This window comes from Nicotiana tabacum, chromosome 9, assembly GCF_000715075.1.
Source record: "Nicotiana tabacum cultivar K326 chromosome 9, ASM71507v2, whole genome shotgun sequence".
Lineage (NCBI taxonomy): Eukaryota > Viridiplantae > Streptophyta > Magnoliopsida > Solanales > Solanaceae > Nicotiana > Nicotiana tabacum.
This window is the reverse complement of record NC_134088.1, coordinates 95,869,095-95,889,433: the sequence shown is the minus strand read 5'-3', so window position 1 is coordinate 95,889,433 and position 20,339 is coordinate 95,869,095. Positions and strand designations below refer to the sequence as shown.

Below are 20,339 nucleotides of genomic sequence, written 5' to 3'. Positions count from 1 at the left end.
AAAAAGATGTTGCACGCATAGATCAAATGAAAAGAAGATACATTAAAGGAAACATAATAACAATTAAGTTTGCTAATTTGATAGATTTGTTCTCTAAGATATTGCTAACCTCAAAACTTGAGAAGTTGGTATACAAATTGGAACATGTCATCTTAATGAAATTATGTTTTCGTCAAGAAATGTATGCATTGTACTTTTTTTCCTTAATTAAGGAGTATTTTTATATATTAAAGTTTTGTCCTATTAAAGTTTTTAGTGAACTTTATAATGAGACAAGTGGTAATGCGTGTTAGTAATGATGTAACAATAACAACAAATTCAGTGGAATTCCACAAGTGAGATATGAGGAGGGTAATGTATACACAGACTTTAATTTTATCTTATGAAGGTGGAGAGACTGTTTCCGATAGACTCTCGGCTCAAGACCAATGAAAGAAAGCAATAACCAATTAATAGCAACAATAAGGTAAAAGGTAGCCGAAGCAAGTGGCAAAACATGTAATAATCAAGACCAAGGAATATGAGAAACAACTACCGGTAATAGTGAAGCACGGTGTAATAACAAGGAAATGGGAATAGAAAAAATATAAGACTAATGCTAATACTACCGGTAGGACAAGAAGCGTGTTAGTAATGATGTATATTTTTTTTTTTCCTTCGGTCAAACTTCTCCACACGATTTTTTTTTCTTCACAAAAACCATCATTGTGGATATCAAGGAAAGTTCTGAGATAAGTACTATTATTTGTGAAAATCCTTAAATTCTAAAGAATAACTCCTATCTCTTCATATTTATAATTGCTAATAGCCCTTATTTTCTGTTACTCCCAAATGGTTAGTAATTTATGAATCATGACACCATTTGGCATTCTGCTATGTAATCTTATAAATAGAAGTATTAGAAGTCATGTTTGACACACTTGAAAAGTAAAAAAGAAAAAATCTATCTTTTCTCTCAATATCTTATGATTTCTTCCTATATTTTCTTCTAGTTAATTGTATAAAAGGAGTAAATATATTTTTTTATTAATAAATATTACTCTGCCAGTGTAGACTCTGTTAGTTTTGCAGACAGGAACAACAAGACAAACACATAAAAACTAAAGGACCCCTTAATTTAAATTAAGGAAAATGGCCAGACCTGCACCTAACGTATCAATTCCAGTTTATAAATTCCCCTCGTTAACCTATTTTGCTATGAATGACCCTACAATTAAAAATCTAGTATAGTTGTGCCCTTAGTTCTTACGGCTTACTTACGATTTAAATAAATATTTTCTTAATTCCACGTGGCTATTTCTGACTGGCCATTAAATATGGCACACGCCAATTCGGATTTTAGCCCATCCATTACCCATCCAGATCGACCTGACCCAGTAAATATTCTTTTACCCACAAAACACCTGATGTTAGTTTATTTTCCATATATTTCATTACCAAATTACAGCAATTTCTCTCATCTCTCCTCTCCCATTTTTTAACTCGAAATCTTTGATAAATTTGAGTTCTTTTCTTTTTTGCTTCAAATGGCTGAATATTTCTTCTACTTCTTCTCGTGACCCAGGTGACGCTCGTGCTTGTTATTGCGGGCTGATAGCCAATTATTTTACTGCTACGATACTTATAAATGGTGATCATAGATTCTATAAATGTCCTTGTTACAAGACTAATGGTTGTCGTTATTGGGAATGACGAGATGAAGAAATTCTACCTCACGTATCAATATTTATCCACAAGCAAAAAATTACAGTGGATGTTGTTCGTCAATAAAGGAATAAGTTTAGGAAGATGGGAAAAGTTTATACTACGATAATATAGAGAAGTTGTTGTTTTGGTTAGTAGTATCCAAGTGTGGTGACCATAGGAATCTGCTGATCGTTGTGGCTTACAAAATTTGCAGATTGTTGTTCTCTTTGTGACTTGCAAGATGATGTAGAGAAGTTGTTTTGCTTAGTAGTGTCGAGATGTTATGATGTTTAATGCCTATTAGTGTTGGCATAATTGTTAAATGAAGAGAATTTGCAGGTTTTAGTTAGTTTAATGTATATATGTTTTAGTGTTAGTAGTTGAATTTGCACTTGTCTTTGTAATATATTTGGGTATTACTGTTTTCATTAAATTTGCAGTTTTCATTTCTTTTTTTATTGGTATGTTATGCTCATTGAAATCTAAAGTACTGCCACAAGAACCAACATCATGTTATGCATATTCGAACACAAACAACATCATCAATAGATAACAAGGCATTGTTATATGTAGCCAACAAAGATACTTATCAACCAATTGTCATAATGTACTTCACCCTAATATAAGCCCAACAAAAGATTTTTGAGATGAATCAATACAACAACTTTCACAACTGATTAACCACAAAAACAACAAAAATAAGTTTTGAATCAGTCATCACAAAAATAGAGTTTTGTTTCCTAAGTTTTAAAAGTCATTCGAACACAACAAACATTGCTAATGCTTGATCTTCTTAGCCTTCAATTTACCAACTTTTTTTCCTTTTCTGCCAATAATTGTCTTGATGTCATTGCTGCTTTGCCTTTCCAAGTGACTTTTCTTGGTGAATAGGGCAAGTTTATAGGCACACTGGCATCAGATTCATCACCCTTGAATACAATCTTCCTGGTACCAGTTGGCAATTGCCTATGCTTTTTCTTTTGAAGCATAGTCTTAGCTTCAGATATCACCTTAGGCCTCAAAACTGGATGTTTGTCTTCATCTTCAGATATTGCATCTCCATCTTCATAGTCATGGTCATCATCCAGAACTATTGATGGTGATGTTGGTGCCGATGGTGTGTTGGTGCTGCTGGTGTTTCACTGTGAGGGGATTGAGTAGAGGTGTTTTGTTGATGTGTGTCTTGGGATGTTGTCATTAGCCTCATTCCAGGTGTAGGAACAAAAATAAATTTAGAAGTTTGACTATTTTAGGGTGCTGTCAAGGGCACATCTTGTACTTCTTGGGAAGATCCTTCATCTTGGAAGAAGTGGCTATGTCTCCCTTTCACCTAGAAGATCAAGCAATTAAGGTATCACATTTAGAGTTATTGTTAAATTATTTGAAGTTAATAAAAAGGGAATGAGTAGCATTACCAAAGGACATTTTCTGATGTTGTGACCTCTCTCACTGCAGTATCCACATGTCATGACAAGTTCTTTTCTTGAAGCTGACCAAGCCCCCTCTCTCTTTCTTTCCTCATCCTTCTCTCTCTTTCTCTTTACCTTTGGTCGATCAACCATTTTGACTATTTCTGGTGGCTCCATTGTATGATGTGGTTCCACCTTTCAAAACTTTTCACCTCTAACTGGTTGTATTTTATGCATATACACATTCATGTGAGCTTCCTTTGAGTACCATCAATGCACTTCACTCAATGGCTCTTCTTTCTTGTCAATTAAAGCTCTAATTGCATGGAGACATGGGATTCCTGCCAAGTCCCATGTGCACTTCTTTAGTTGAAAACTAACAGTATACTTCCCTGGACCTACATGCACTTCATAATCAAAGTCACCATTAAAAATCAACTTCACACTCTTGTGCAATTTCTCTGAAATCACCTAATAACTCCATGGCATATGAACTGAATTCATCACTCCAAGTCCTACATTCATCTTCACGATCTTTTAACATTTTCATTACCTTTAAAACAAGGGAAAACCAATAATCAAACACTGATATAATAATACATAAAATCAGTTAGTTTCATAAAATACTATAATTTACCTTGATTTTAACCTCTTTCAACATCTTGATTATTGGTTTGTGTCTTGCCTCTAGAATTCATTTGTTAAATGATTCTGTAAATTTGTTGTCAACCAATTGGTTCTTGCATGTTGTGTCAAAATAAGCCATGCACTAGTTTTGTGGTGGGTACCAAATTAGATCTTTAGCAGCTTATTCAGAAATAGTTCCTAGGGTCCTCAATTGATCCTTGAATTATTCATCATAAGAGACCCAAACACACCACCACAATAGCTTTTTCATCTCTACACCCATCTAGTTCTTGCTCCAGTTAGCTTCTATGTGCCTAACACACCATCCGTGATGTGATTTGGGAACCACTGTTACAACAACATCAATCAAAACCTACAATAATCAAAATAAATAAAGAAGGTGAGTCTTTTAGTAGTTAAAGTAAACTAACAGTGAAAAATAATGGAAGTTGTTAATGATATTACCTTTTGCATGTCTAAAATGATTGTCATTCCTTCACCATCTCCCAACTTTAAGGAAGATCTCAACAGCCCCATAAACCACTTCCAAGTTCTATTTGTTTCTCTATCCATCACTGCCCAAGCAAGTGGATAAAAGTGTTTGGCAGAATCTTGTGCCATAGCTACCAGTAAAATGCCTTTGCATTTTCCTTTTAGAAATTGCCATCAGACCTATGAGGCCTCAACCCTACTTTTCATCCACTTTTCAAAGCTTGGAAGCATATATACATTCTAAGAATTCTACTCTTTCCCTCTTCTAAAATATCTTTTGATATGCTTATAACCACATATGCACCATGGTTACAGTCCCTCAACTCTTGAGCATAGGCCTTTAACCTATTATAGTTATCAATGTAGCCACCCTCCAACTTCTCTAAGACCATTCTCTTTACCCTCTTCATCTTTGAATAACTAGCATTAACTCTGAATTTATCCTCTATGTCCACCCTCATATCTTTGACCTTATACTTAGAATTATTTTGGACTTTGTTCTTGAAATAATGGGCTAAAGTATTGGGAGTAGCTTTTCTATTCTGAAATGCTAGACCACACTCATGTTTTGTATTCAAAGTCTTGATCTCTATTATCCTTGGATATAAAATACACAAAAAGACATCCAATATCACATTTGTATCTAACTCTACCAGTGTCACTCTTCTTAACTTTAAGGCCCTTCTTATTAGCAGCTGCATAGTACCCCACAACTCGTTTAGCTTCAGCCAAGTCTTTAAAACTCATACCCATCTCCAAGTTTTTATACTTGTTTAGTTGTCATTAACTTCTTTGTTCCTTTCTTTTCTAAATAGTTCTAACTCTTCATTATCATAATCACTAGAGTTAGTTTCATTAGCTTTCTCGTTATCAGTAGTTTCATTAGCTTCCTCCATATCAGATGAATCACAATCAGTTCCAACATCTACTCCTACTGTTAAGTTATAAGGTTTATCATGGTAAGTGATGCTAGGAGCTGGCACATGTAATTCACCATCATCTACAATAAATATTTGAATCTCATTGAATTGTTTTGACAGTAAAGACTGTAATATTCTAATGTCTGCATCACCCTCAATTAAAAAGCACCTGCCAGTAAAGCCTGTTACTAGTAATTGTTTTACCTCATTAAAACCTAACTTCTCAGTGTATTCAGAATAAATGTTTATATAAGACAAAAATCTATATCATAACCTATCAATACATGCTTCCTTTTATTAAGATACACCACTTGAGGTTCCAACACCCACTTACCCCTATGGTTAAAGACCAAATCAACCTTCTCAATCATTCTTCAAAGAAAACAGATGCAAACCATAAAAGAAACAAGAAAAAGGACCATCAGTAATATATAAAGAGAAAAGTTAAAGAGGGAATCTACCAATAAAAGGACAGAGATCACATACGGCCAAAATAAAGTAAACAAAATAAAAAATAACGAATAAACAACTGAAATCAACAAAGAAGTAGACCCCATATGAATAAAAAAAATAGATATCAACAACCATTGAACCCCTAAGTCTAATCCAACACAAAAAGGGAAGGGGCAACATGCATTCAATAATTGAGTAAACAAAGGCAAAAGCTTTGGATAAACGACCGGAATCGACAAACAAGTTGAGCCCATATGAATATAAAAGTCAGGCATCAACAATCATTGAGCCCCTAAGTCCAGACCAATACAAAAAAGGGAAGGCACCACATGCAACTGAAAATTTAGTAAACAAAGATAAAAGCATTGAATAAACAACTGGAATCGACAAAAAACGACAACCCCATACGAATAAATAAACCAGATGTGACCAAATTAAAACCCTAAGTTCATACGACATTAATCTAAGTGAGACCACATGCAACAAAAAATTACTACAATAAAGACATCTACTAATATTGAAGATACAATTGAAATATCACAGAACATCAAAAGCAACACGAGATGGAAGATTCCAAAAACCCTAAGCACGAAAACAACAATAAAGTCTTACTTGAATGGAAACAAGACTTTAACTTTAAAGAACAACTTGAATCCATCAACTTCAGTACAAAATCGTAGCAGGAAATTCCAAGATGTCAAACTCCAAAATAGCCGACCATTTTGCCATTTTTCCTTACAATATATGAAATAGGTGGAAAATGACCTAACATCGGGGGTTTTGGGGGTAAAAGAATATTTACTGGGTCGGTTCGGTCTGGATAAGTAATGAGTGGGGTAAAATACGGATCGGGGTATGTCATATTTAATGGCTAGTCAGAAATAGCCACGTGGAATTAAGAAAATATTTATTTAAATCGTAAGTAAGCCGTTAGAACTAAGGGCACAGCTATACTAGATTTTTAATGGTAGGGTTATTCTTATCAAAATAGGTTAACGGGGGGCATTTATAGACTGAAGTTCATACGTTAGGGGCGGATTTGACCCTTTTCCGTTTAAGAGCCCGTTTGGGCATAAGATTTTTTTCACTTTTTTCGATTTTTTTAAAACTTTTTTTCGAAATCAGTGTTTGGCTTTAAAATTTCCAATTTTCACTTGAAGATGAATTTTGAAATTTTTCGAAAATTTGAAAAACTCCAAAAAGTTATTTTTCAAAATTTTCACTCAGATCACTCACAAAAATTTAAAAACAACCCAAAATTATATTCATGTCCAAACACAACTCTAATTTTCAAATACCATTTTCACTTGAAAAAAAATCATTTTTTTTTTTTTTGAAATTTACAATTTTTATGTCCAAACGCCCACTAAATTATTACATATAGAGCAAAACACCAAGCATAGCAATAAAACAAGAAAACAGACGGAACAAAACAAACAAAAAGAAGAAGAATTACATTTTTAAGGAAAACCAAACTTTATTAGCAATAAATTTCTTGTATCTTCTTAAGAAGAATTGTCTCGAATGAACTTCTTGATAGTGAGCATCAACTTCTTGGAAGGCTTTGAATTAGGATAAATAGTGAAAAAACCATGTTGTTGTCCTTCAAACTCCACATATTCAATCTTCTTTCCCCATTCCTTCAATCTCTTTGCATAGTCTTCAGCTCTGTCTTTAAGAAGATCATATCCTCCAACAATTACAAGAATTGGGTCAAGATCAATCTTTTCCAAGTCTGGGCTGTTGGGCCCAAATGGGTTCACAAGTGGATGGTCAGTTGTTTCCCCTATTGGTACTGATAACCTCCAAAACCTGTAAATGAGGAAAGCAATATTGAATGAAATATACAATGAGTATCCAACATTTAGAGAAATATAATTGTTTTGACGTTCTAAAAAATAATAGCCAACAAAATTATATATATATTTATTATATAATATACAAATTTTATACTTAGCTAGGAAATGCAATTAGTTTCGGTCCCAACCAATTTTGTAGCCCAAACATTTAGATTGAGAAATTTTGGGTGAGCTAGCAGAGGACTGTTGAAAATTTGTGTCATTTACACTTTAGGCCATAGCTTTTGGTGGCAATTACTAGAAAAATTTGGTTATATCTAGAATGACGATGTATTTAAGCTAAGTTTTTTATTTTTATTGTGGAATCCACATAAGCTAGAGTTCTAAGAAAAAGAATCCTTAAACAAAATACTTCTTCATCGAAATCTCAAGAACAAAAGGTAAAATTTCAAAGAAGAATCATAAGAAAAAGCTGATTAGAATCTTCTATGAAACATAATTTGATTTTAAACAGAAACAAAATAAGTTATTTGATTATGGAACTCAATGTAATAATAAGTTTTTTGAATAAAAGTAAGAATTCTTGAGAACCTGTCAATGAGCTCAATGTTTAAAAAAGCTTCTTTAGGTCCCTCAGCTTCAAACTTTGTCCTTGTAGTCCCTCCAAAGAAAGGAAGCAAATATACATAACCTCTAACTCGAACCGGCGCCAGCTCGATTGATCCAACTCTAAGCCGAATTGCCAAATTATGCGCGATGTTGCCACCGGCTGAGTCACCTGAAATAAACACTCGGCTAAAGTCAGCAACATCTGTAAGCCACGTGTCAGGCTCATTAGACATGGCTTGATCTTGGAGCCATTTCACAGCCATGTAACCATCTTCAATGGCAGCTGGGAGCCGGTTCTCAGGAGCCAACCGATAGTCGGGGGAGATAACCACGGCTTGGAGCTCAGAAGCTAGCTTGAAACAATAGTTTTGGCAATTTGGCCACGTCCGTGAGCCGATGCAAAAGCCGCCCCCATGAATGTAGTAGAAGATGGGCAGCTTAGTGGCCGAAGTGGCCAAAGCCGGCTTGTAGAGCCGGAGTTGAAGGTTATGCATGGCGTCAAATACATCATCTTTCCAAAGAACTGAGCCATCATCTTGTATTGGTACTTCAAAACTTGGCTTACTTGATCTTACTATAGTTCCATCACTATACACCCTAAGAACACCTCTACATTCTTCGACTTCATGTGGCTGAACTGCACTAGTACTGTCCTCCATCACTCTCAATATGTGTTCTTGCTAGTGTGTGGAGTGTGCCTGTGTTTGTGTGTGTGTGTGTGTGTGTATTAAGATTAGAGGTGGAGGGGAGAAAACAAAGGAAGAGTTAATAAGGGGTGATTTTTTTGTTTTTTGTTTTATTTTATTTGGTGATGATAAGAAGGACAAAGTATTTTACTATACTACAAAGTTTGTATTTGTTTGTCACATAGTGTTAACACACACGGATTAGGTTTGGCACAGAACAAAATGATGACGGAAGAAATGAAATCTTTTGCCAAAGGAAATAAGTTTATGTGCCGGCAAATGCTATTTGACAAGGCTCAATAATCAACACCAGTTTGGTGGGATGTAACTATCCTTAATCTAGGCATAATTTGTAGTAATTGGAAGCCTGTAGAGTTCTCTTCAATTTATCAAAAATTCTTACCGTAAAATTATGATCTGAGCTTCTCATTTGCCCATATTTAGAACCTTTGCACAATAATCATTACCTTGTATAACCACCTATTTGACAATATTAATAATACTAATAAAAAAAATAGCAACTCGGTGCATAAAATATCCCGCATTCGTGCAGGGTCCCTGGAAGGACTGCAACTTAAGGGTGTAACGTAAACAACCTACCCTAATGCAAACACTAATGACTGTTTTCACTGCTCGAACATGTAATATATAGGTAATATGAAAATAACTTTGCCAATATTAATATTGACAAGAATTCAGAACAGGTGACTAAATTATACCCCTTCCTGTTCTTTACTTTTTTGGACTTGGCATCCATAGTCGCTTATATATGCATTTGGCGATCATTAGATTAAGTGATTACTTGATAAACTACTTCGGATAATTTATTTGATCTTTGTTCAGAAGAGGCGCTAGCTATATACTTAACACATGTAAACGTTATTTTCAGGGACGTGAGTAGAAGTACAAGAGGTTGCTTGCTAAAAATAGCTTGTCTAGCCTAGGAGGTGGAAGAGTTGGCTGGAAAAATAGTTAAAAACTCTTTCCTTACAATCTTCTCTGCTTTGGATAAAATAAGCTGTTATATTATTGCTCTAACATTTTAATGTTTCCATAGTTCTGACGCAACACTTAGCTAACCAGATGTTCAGTTTTTCAAGTATAAATACCACAAAAGCATTAAAAAGGAACCAGAAAAGAAAACAAAGAAGACTTGCTCATTCAGAATGCAGCTGTGCAAATAAAGTACTCTCCGGTGGTGATTTTTCACTATTTCCACATTTCACAGTTCAATTGTTATATTCAAAATTAAGCTACATAGGTATGCAGAATAAACCATTGTAAAGCTGTAGGATGAAAGACGGAAAAGTCATCTGCCATAGGAGCATAATATTGGGATTAAACCCTCACAGAAATAATATTCACGGTACTAAAAGCGAAATAATAATGTAGCACTGAGATACGGTAATTAACAAGAATAAAAGTGTGACAACGACACCAAGATTTTTACGTGAAAAACCCTTTTGAATAAGGGAAAAAACCACGACCCCGAGACGAGCAACTAATATCACTATAGCAAAGAATTTTATATTTTGTAGGTCCGAGTAAAATACTCCAAAGACTACTACAACACTCAAAAGAAATAACCCTCTTTTGATATTCCACCTCAGTACAATATCGCTCACTCTCTATTTTCCTCTACACAGTCTATTTCTCACAATGCCTGAGAAATACTCTCTGCAACTATTGTGTTGCTTCTCTTTCTGTGTGGTGAAATGAAGAAGCCGAAGCTCTCCTTTTATAGGAGAAATAGCCTACCTCTTCAACCAATCAGAATGAAGTATTGGTTGTAAATTTACAATGCAAATTTTTTCTTTCTTCTGCCTAACAATTTGACATTTTCCTTCTGCAGCCTACCATATTTGACAATGCAAAAGAAAAGATGGTTGCCAATCAAAGGAAGAAAGTTATCTTCCTTAATTTATGGGATGGACACCACAAATTTCCCCCTCTAGTCTCATTCACCTGAAGGAGGTAGCATTGTCTTCTAGTTTGAGTGCATGCCGACAAGTTCTTTGCATAGCTCGAACTTGTCTCTTGGTACCACCTTGGTTAACATATCAGCAGGATTTTCACTCGTGTGAATCCTTTTGACCTGTAAAGATTCGTTTTCCACCTGCTCACGAATCCAATGATATCTCACATCTATATGCGTTGTTCTTGCATGGTACATGAAGTTCTTGCTCAAGTCTATTGCACCTTGACTGTCACAATAGACGACATACTCCTTTTGATGCAATTCCAGCTCTTGAAGAAACCGCTTGAGCCATACCATCTCCTTGCCAGCTTCTGTAGCGGCAATGTACTCTGCTTCAGTTGTTGAAAGTGCAACACACTTCTGCAATTTAGACTGCCATGATATAGCTCCCCCTGAAAGTATAAACAAATATCCAGTAGTGGATTTTCTGCTATCAATGTCACCTGCCATATCAACTTTTTTATAGCCCTTCAAGATTGGATGAGATCCTCCAAAGTACAAACAATCTCCCGTGATACCTCTCAGGTACCTGAGTATCCACTTGACTGCTTCCCAATATTCCTTTCCAGGATTTTTAAGGAATCTGCTAACAACACCAACTGCATGAGCAATATCAGGTATGGTGCATACCATTGCATACACCAAGCTTCCGACTGCTGAAGAATAAGGAACTCTAGCCATGTTCCCTTTCTCCTCCACACTTGTAGGCCACATCTTCTTGCTTAACTTTAGATGACTAGCAAGAGGTGTGCTGACTGGCTTAGCATTCTTCATGTTAAAGCATTCCAGTACACGTTCAATGTACTTTTCCTAAGATAACCACAACTTGCTGCTCTCGAACTATTTTCATACCCAGAATTTGTTGTGCTGGGCCCAAGTCCTTCATATCAAATAACTTGGACAAATCTCCCTTCAACTTTGCGATCAACCCCTTATTTTTTCCTACAATTAACATGTCATCCACATACAACAACAATATAATAAAGTTATTTTCAGAAAATCTTTTGAAATATACACATGGATCAGAATATGTCTTTGTGTAAGTTTGACTTTTCATGAATGAGTCAAACTTCTTATACCACTGCCTTGGTACCTGCTTCAACCCATAAAGACTCTAATTCAGTTTGCACACCATGTGTTTTCTTTCAGCTACTTCAAATCCTTCTGGCTGCTCCATATAGATCTCCTCTTCCAAATCTCCGTGAAGAAATGCAATTTTCACGTTCAACTGCTCCACTTCAAGATCTAGGCTAGCTGATAAGCTCAAGATTGTTCGAATAGAAGTCATTTTGACAACATGTGAGAAAATTTCGTCAAAATCAATACCTTTCTTCTGCTCGAAGCCTTTTACCGCCAATCGAGCTTTGTATCTGACCAACTTGCCATTTCCATCTTTCTTGAGTTTAAAGACCCACTTACATTTGAGTGGTCTTTTACTCTTTGGAAGTTCAACCAGCTTGTACGTGCCATTTTTCTGCAAAGATTCCATCTCCCCTTGAATGGCTTTCATCCACTGGTTCTTTTCTGGATGAGACATCACCTCCTTAAGATTTTCTAACTCCCCCTCATCATTGATGAGGACATACTCCGTGGAAGGGTACCTGCATGACTCTGCCCTTGGCCGTTCTGATCTCCTCTAAGGTTAAGGTTGTTCGTCTCCCTGAGTGGGGTGATCCACTTGCTCGACATCATCATCAAGTTGCTCCCCCTGCTCAATAGCCTCACCAAGTTGCTCCCCCTGCTCGACAACCTCGTCGGTCATACTTTCTGCACTTGTGGGATTTCTAGAAGTAGAAGGAATAGTAACAAGGTTAGGAATAATACCATTCTTGGCCTTCTCTAGCATATCATCATCAGTTCCAACTTCACTTTCTCGGAAGACTACATCTCTGCTTCTGATGACCTTCTTCTTTACGGGATCCCACAATCTGTATTCGAATTCTTCATCTCCATATTCGATGAATATGAAAGGAACAGATTTATCATCCAGCTTTGTTCTATGCTCCTTTGGTACATGTGCAAAAGCTTTGCAACCGAACACCTTCACATGCGAGTAGGACACCTCCTTGTTGGTCCAAACTCTCTCTGGGATGTCAAACGCCAACGGAACTGATGGACTCTTATTGATCAGGTAACAAGCTGTCTGAACTGCTTCACCCCAGAATGACTTAGGCAGTTTAGCCATTCTGAGCATGCTTCTCACCTTCTCCACAATGGTGCGGTTCATCCTTTCGGCTACGCCATTGTGTTGTGGGGTTCCAGGAACTGTCTTTTCATGTCTGATCCCATGGTTCGAATAATACTCTTCAAATTACTCAAGCTTTCATGATATCATGTATTTTGGCATCAGCATCTAGTACCTTGTGTAATCCTTGTTGGATGAGCAGATCTCTCATCCTTCTTTGCCATGTTGAGAAACCGCTATATCCGTTAAATTTTGCTACCTCGTACTTTACTCCGGACATTTTGTTTTTCACCGAGTATAGTACTACCGACAATGAATAGTATTTCTGTGAACGAGCAGAACCTGTGCTCTGATACCAGTTATTGGGATTAAACCCCCACAGAAATAATATTCACGGTACTAAAAGCGGAATAATAATATAGCACCGAGATACGATAATTAACAAGAATAAAAGAGTGACAACGACACCAAGATTTTTATATGGAAAACCCTTTTAAATAAGGGAAAAAACCACGCCCCCGAGATGAGTAACTAATATCATTATAGCAAGAAATTTTACACTTTGTAGGTCCGAGTAAAATACTCCAAAGGCCACTACAACACTCAAAAGAAATAACCTTCTTTTGATATTCCCACCTCACTATAATATCGCTCACTATTTATTTTTCTCTACACAGTCTATTTCTCACAATGCCTGAGAAATACTCTCTGCAACTATTGTGTTGCTTCTCTTTATTTGTGGTGAAATGAAGAAGCCGAAGCTCTCCTTTTATAGGAGAAATAACCTATCTCTTCAACCAATCAGAATGAAGTATAGGTTGAAAATTTGCAATGCAATTTTTTTCTTTTTTCCGCCTAACAATTTGATATTTTCCTTCTGCAGCCTACCATATTTGACAATGCAAAAGAAAAGATGGTTGCCAATCAAAGAAAGAAAGTTATTTTCCGTAATTTATAGGATGGACCCCACACATAATATCATCAAGATATGCATTTTCTCACTTCACGATGAGAAGATAAGGACTTTGGGCTTACCCGTGCACAAAGCAATCCCAGGCTATAGCAGGGGTAGGGGTAGAGCGATACATTTTGAAAAGATATGAAAACAAAATATTTAAACAAATAGAATAGCCTCATATTTGTGCTTTAAATTTTCGTGTATTAGTGAATTAGCCTCAGAATACACGTCAATAATTACAAGACAAAAGAGAGAGAGTAGTATAGGTCATAGCCGTTTTGAGTATCCAGAACCAGCACATTTCTTGCAGAATACTAATCCTACAAAAAGAAGCACCCAACAAAAAGAGATTCTTTTAGCTTCAGAGTGCAGTAATATAGTATATTACACGAACCGATGGATGCAATCATATTTGAGACCAGATATTAGTGAAAGATCACTTGAATTATGTATCATTCATATATCCAGACGCAATTCATAGTTATCTAATCCGTTAAATGTTATAAGCATTCCATATTGATTACTTGAAGTTGGTTGGGAAATAAAATTGAAGCTGAAAGGTACCTGCACCCTTGCAAACTTTGCAGTCAACTAATCCTTTTTCAGTTGTCATCTTACCATCATTGCAGAAGACACACTTTGTACCACCTATGCATCAAAACAAATTAATTACTTGAATCTTCTTTTGCTTTAGAAACAAAATGAATACCATCAGCAATACAATGAATTTTGTAAAAATAATAATATACACATGATTTTGTACTTTTACGCTTGAGTTAGACCTTTTTGTTAAGTCAGATGGCTTCATTCATCTGTGATGGTAAAAGCTACATCAGAAAAGACTACACAAACAAAACGAGCACTTTCCTCTTGCTACCCTCTTTCTCCACAGGGGGGGAGAAAGAGAGAGGAAAAAGAGTTAAAAAACAAAACTATCAGAGTCCAATCCTGAAGTTAACTACAAACTATCACTAACATTTACTATACTCTTCCACAATAACTCACAAAGTTGTTAGCATCTTCCTCCTTAATCCTTGTTTGATACCTTCAATAAGTTATAACACTATGGACGAAATGAAGACTGCAGGAAGAACTAGGCTTCTGTTTTCCTTTTTTCTCCAGTCTTAAGCTATTAATATTTGTTTAAGTGCAGGGTCGACGGACTCATCCTAAAACAGAATTAGTAATACACAAGTACATCATAGATTAAGCGCACACCACCTTCGGGTCTGTCATTGCCAGGTATGCATGGCTAGCGGAAACATACCCTTCTACTTGATTATGAAGGCAAAGAAATTACCAATCCACTTGTTTAGAGTTATGTATATTCCGGATAATAGTTGCCTGCATAAATCAATAAAGCAGGACCTAACATAGCATATATGAACATCTTACTAGTTATTGATGCAGCGTTTAAATGGCTAATGGAGGAAGCTGTAGCTTATCGAACAATCCTGTAAAGCTTTACCATATCAATCAGTTGTCATTTATCTAGTTTTGATCGTGATCACAACTCTTACATGATTTTACAATACCATACAAGTACCTTTTTTTTTTTTTTAACAACCATACAAGTACTTAAACTGCTCTATTTAGTACTAATAGTTATGAATGGAGGTATCTTACAACTTTGGATCCCTCAGAGATTCTTAATTATACAGTTGGACTTGGCTTGTACAGATAGTTTCCTCTTAGGTCAATTACATCATTCTACATGAGGAATTATATATATGACATCGTTTATAGTTACACTAAACACCAGAATTACTAAAAGAAATTGGTATAATAATAGCTTCTTTGAGTTTCATTACTTCATCAAATCCTAATATATTCCCATTACTGTTGGTGTTTGAAGTGTCAAGGTTGAAGTTAGAATTCTGTGTTAGAGATTTAAAGAAATCATTATTCTAGGTAAGTGGTAACCATGTCATTAGCAGAATTAGTACAACTAAAGTAGTGTAAAAAAGGGGTAAAATTGCAAACAGCATAAGTTAAAAGACTCACCATTTCCAGCACACCTATCACAAGGAACTGGATCTCCCTGCAAATATTAATAAAAACCCAACTTTAAAAAAACCTAAGATAGCTTGATAAAGTGATCAAAAGGGGAACTTTATGACCTCCACAAGAAAAGAGATGCAATAAAAAGGAAACTTTATGAAACCCACTGAAAGAAAACAGAGAAAAAATTGTATACCTTGAGGCCAAGAAAGAGGGAGAGAGCAATGGCACCTAAAACACTGAAAGTGGCAAGAAATGTTTGGGTATCCAAAGGGGGTGAGTCAACACCAACGAAGAGCAAAATGGGGTGATGATGCTTTATTGCGAATGGGAATAGTTGCTGAATTTGGGAATAACATGATGACAATACTGGGATTTCAAGATTTGTTGAGAACTGAGTTGGGAAAGAAAATGAAGAAGGACAGCAAGTGAAAGGGCATAGAGATGAACAAATTGTTGAAGAAAAACAAGAAGAGGAGAGAGAATGGAGGGGATAGAGTGAGGAGTGAGAGAGTGTTGTTGCCATTGCAAGTAAATTTGTGGAGCTGAGAGTTCGGTTTATGCTCACTTGTCTCACTCTTGTTTTTCTTTTCTTTTTAAAATTTTCTTTTATCTTCCGTTTTTTCATTTTTATGGAGTATATTATTTGTTTCCTCGAGTATTAACAATTTTTCGGGAGAAAATACATCACTATTGACTTTCTAAAAGGAATTAAGTAATTGAGGATTTTGCATTAACTTATCCAATTTTAAACTCCACCTGGAATTTTAAAAAAAGAGAAGGGGAAGTAGGTAATAATAATGGCAATAGCAAGTTATCTCCTCCTATATAGTACTCTTTGTTATTCTATTTTTTTATCTCTTTTGGTGCTTATCAAATTCCTTTTGTTAGAATTGTTATTCACATAGTTTTCTCTATATCCTAGAATTCTCTCTAATTTGTTATATTTTTTTTTACAGCTTTTATGTACTGCACTTGGCTATATAAATTCAACCCCGTAATCAATACAACACAAGTTTTTCTTCTACCTTTATTACTCTTTATGGTATCAAGAGCTCCACTGTTTCAACGAGCTTGATCCTAATTTTTTTTCTACCCACCCACCGCACGCACAAATGGCTCCAAGTTCTCCAACTGTTGTCAATGCTGATAACACCTCCGGTTCAAAGACTGTTGTCTAGTTCAATCCCGTTGCTCAACTTCCCATCAAACTTACTGGTAGCCATAACTTCTCGCCATAGAAGGCTCAGGTCTCCATGCTTATGTGTGGGCGCAATCTCTTTGGTCACCTCGATGGATCGAAACCAAATCCCTCTCAGACTATCTTTGCAAATAACCAAAAAGTATCCAATCCTCATTTTGTTGCTTGGTTTCAACAAGATCAGCTCATACAAAATGATGTCTTGACATCTGTAGGCTCAACAATTTCCAGTACAGTTGCTTCTGCCGCCAATGCCAAAATGGGTTGGGATGTCTTGCATACTGCTTATGCAAACAAGTCCTAAACTCGTATCTTTAGTTTTCGAGACCGTCTAGCCCACCTTTCCAAGGACTCTCGCCCTACTGCAGATTATCTCCATCAAGTTCGCTTACTATGTGGTGAACTTACCACTGCTGGATCCCCCGTTTTCAATGAAGAATTGATTGTCAAGATTCTTACTGGACTTGGATTTGAATTTTGAGACCTTTCCGCTATTATCCGAGCTCGAGATTCAACAATCTCATACGAAGAACTATATGAAAAGTTCCTTGATTATGCGCTTTTTCTTCAGCACGAGGAAGTCAAAAAGACTCTTCTGTTCCAATAACTATTAATATTGCTCAAAGGACTACTTCAACTCCTACACGCCAGGGATCCAATAATAATCGGCGATCAAATGCGCCCAACAACAACAATCTCAATCAACAAAGTAACAATCAATCATGGCGCAATAATCAGCAGTAAATGCGCAACAATCAGCAAACAACAACCTTCCAACAATAATATTTACTGCCAACTTTGAGATGGTAGAGGATATACTGCTCGTGTATGTCAGACACGGTCTCACAATCATTTTCAAGTTTGCGCTAATTACGTTGCGCGCTTCTAAAATTAGCCAGCTCCGTAGATCATTGATAGTGGTGCAACACATCATGTTGCCTCGTACACTCAGAGTTTAGCCACTATGCAAGACTACCATGGTTCGAATGTTATAGTCATGGGCAATGGTAATACTATTCCAATCTCCCATACTGGTAATGTGAATATTAATGCATCAAATCACAAATTCCATCTCCAAAATTTCTCTGTTCTCTGGCCATTAAAAATAATGTACTCTCTGTCTCTAAGTTTTGACAAGACAATAACACCTCTATTGAATTCTTTTTCCGTTTTTATTTTGTGAAGGATCTAACTACGGGGGCGCCATTGGTTCGCGGATGGACTAGAAATGGACTGTATGAGTGGCCACTGGGCGATGTTGAAGGTCCTCCCAAATGCAATGTTGTTGTCCCATATCACCTGTGGCATCGACGACTAGGCCACCCTAATCATCGCGCTATGAATAAATTTCTACTTAATTTTTGCATTCCAGTTTCTGATTCAAAAAACTAGTATTATCTATAATTCATGTTATTTCAATAAAAGTCACAAGATGCCTTTCTCAAAAACTTCTTTACACAGTGACAACAAATTACATTTAATTTATAGTGATTTGTGAGGATCGTCTTCGGTATTATCAATCGACAAAAAATAATACTATGTTTTAATTGCTGATCAATTTTTAAAATATATGTGGTTGTTCACGCTCAAAGCTAAAACAGAAGTTTTGAAAATCTTACAAACCTTGCATCCCCTGCTTGAAAGACATTTTAACACAAAAATATTATCCTTGTACATTGATGGTGGTGGTGAGTTTCAAAATTTAGATTCCTATCTAAAAACACATGGAATTGAACACTTAGTGTCGCCCCCATACACACCCCGGGTCGACTTAGTTGAACGTTGTCATCGGCATGTCATTGAAATGGTGCGCACCTTGTTACACCAAGCATACTTACCTTTAATTTTTTGGAGTTATGCATGTCATCAAGCAGTTTATTTGATCAATAAGATGCCTACACCAAATTTATAAAATAAATCACCTTTTGAAATCCTATTTCAGACAGTGCCTAATCATAATTCCATTAAAGTCTTTGGGTGCTTATGATACCCATGACTCAAACCTTAATCCAATAAAAAACTAGAACCTCGATCTACAACATGTGTTTATTTAGGATTTTCTAATAAATTTTATAGCCATCAGTGTTTTGATCAGTTAATTCCAAAATATATATATATCCAGGGATGTAATTTTTCTAGAAGATAATTTTCCCTTTCAAAATATTTTTCCAGCTTTTAGAAGTAAGGATAATGTATCTTGAGATAATATTTCTATTGAACAACCAGCCAAAGAGGATAAAAATTCAACTTAAAAATTCCTCTTATCAACTCCCCCCCTCGGTGACTACATTGTCCACGGTCCCTCAACGCCCACAAGCTATCTCATCCGCTTCTGATGGTGTCTCTTAACAATCAGGTAATATTAATTCTCCTCATATTTTGACTCTTATTTCTCCACCTTCCAAACAAGCTCCACAACAGCCGAGAACTACTTCTCCTCCTTCAATCTTGGCACCTGGAGTTTTGCCATCACGGTCATTTATCACATATCAAAGAGAGAAAGATCGTCCACTCCTAGCCAAAATCCAGGTTTGTCCCACTCTACATCTACTTCGGCACTACATCGGACGCAACTGGCTTCTTCCCTACCTCGACCAGAATCCTCTCCCCCTATTCAGTCGGACCCACCAACCCAACCCCAACCAAACAAGCCAGCCACCAAAGTGCACCGAATGATCACCTGATCACAGAATAATAGTCTTAAACCTAGTCAATTTCTCACAACCACTACTTCATCTCAAAATATTCCCATAACCCATAAGAAAGCCAAGCTAATTCTCCACTAGAATTCAGCAATGCAAGCCAAATTTGATGCTCTTGTTCGCAACCAGACTTGGGATTTGGTTCCATGAGACTCTTCCAAAAATATGGTAGATTGTAACTACTATTCCGTATTAAATATAAACCAGACGGTTCTGTTGACAGGTATAAGGCTCGTTTGGTTGCCAAGGGATTTACTCAGCGTCCCGGACTTGATTACTATTCCACCTTCAGTACAGTCAAGCATGCTATTGTCCGCCTTGTCCTAGTTATAGCCGCTCAACTTGATTGGCATGTTCATCAGCTGGATGATAACAATGCCTTCTTGCAGGGTAGTCTTGATGAAGAAGTCTATATGCGTCAGCCACCGGGATTTGAAAGTTCTGAGAATCCTACCCATGTATGTCGTCTTCAGAAGGCAATTACAGCCTCAAGTAGGCTCCTCGTGCTTGTTATACTATACTCAAAAAAATTTCCTGCTTACTCTGGGTTTTTTTAAATTCGATCTGATTCCTCGCTCTTCATTTTGCATAAATATGGATTCAATGTATATATTTTGGTCTATGTTGATGATA

At 36.3% G+C, this 20,339-nt stretch overlaps 1 protein-coding gene across 1 annotated transcript; it reads right to left on the bottom strand.

Annotated features, from left to right (window-relative positions):
* Positions 1 to 6,857: 6,857 nt before the first annotated feature.
* On the bottom strand, positions 6,858 to 16,388 carry LOC107802943 (strigolactones hydrolase CXE15-like). The gene is made up of 5 exons (XM_075221887.1): positions 16,000 to 16,388; positions 15,807 to 15,843; positions 14,367 to 14,450; positions 7,978 to 8,164; positions 6,858 to 7,399 (listed from the first exon to the last, which is right to left on the bottom strand). Exons 1-5 carry the CDS (start codon positions 16,327 to 16,329, stop codon positions 7,093 to 7,095), a joined length of 945 nt encoding a protein of 314 aa, XP_075077988.1. The 5' UTR covers positions 16,330 to 16,388; the 3' UTR covers positions 6,858 to 7,092.
* Between the last annotated feature and the right edge of the window lie 3,951 nt (positions 16,389 to 20,339).

Excerpts from the sequence above, each read along its gene's own strand:
- LOC107802943 (XM_075221887.1), bottom strand. The coding sequence starts at position 16,329 with ATGGCAACAACACTCTCTCACTCCTCACTCTATCCCCTCCATTCTCTC. Across the intron at positions 14,451-15,806 it reads TGATAGGTGTGCTGGAAATG|GTGGTACAAAGTGTGTCTTC; the intron begins GTGAGTCTTTTA and ends TTTGATGCATAG. Across the intron at positions 7,400-7,977 it reads AACATTGAGCTCATTGACAG|GTTTTGGAGGTTATCAGTAC; the intron begins GTTCTCAAGAAT and ends CCTCATTTACAG.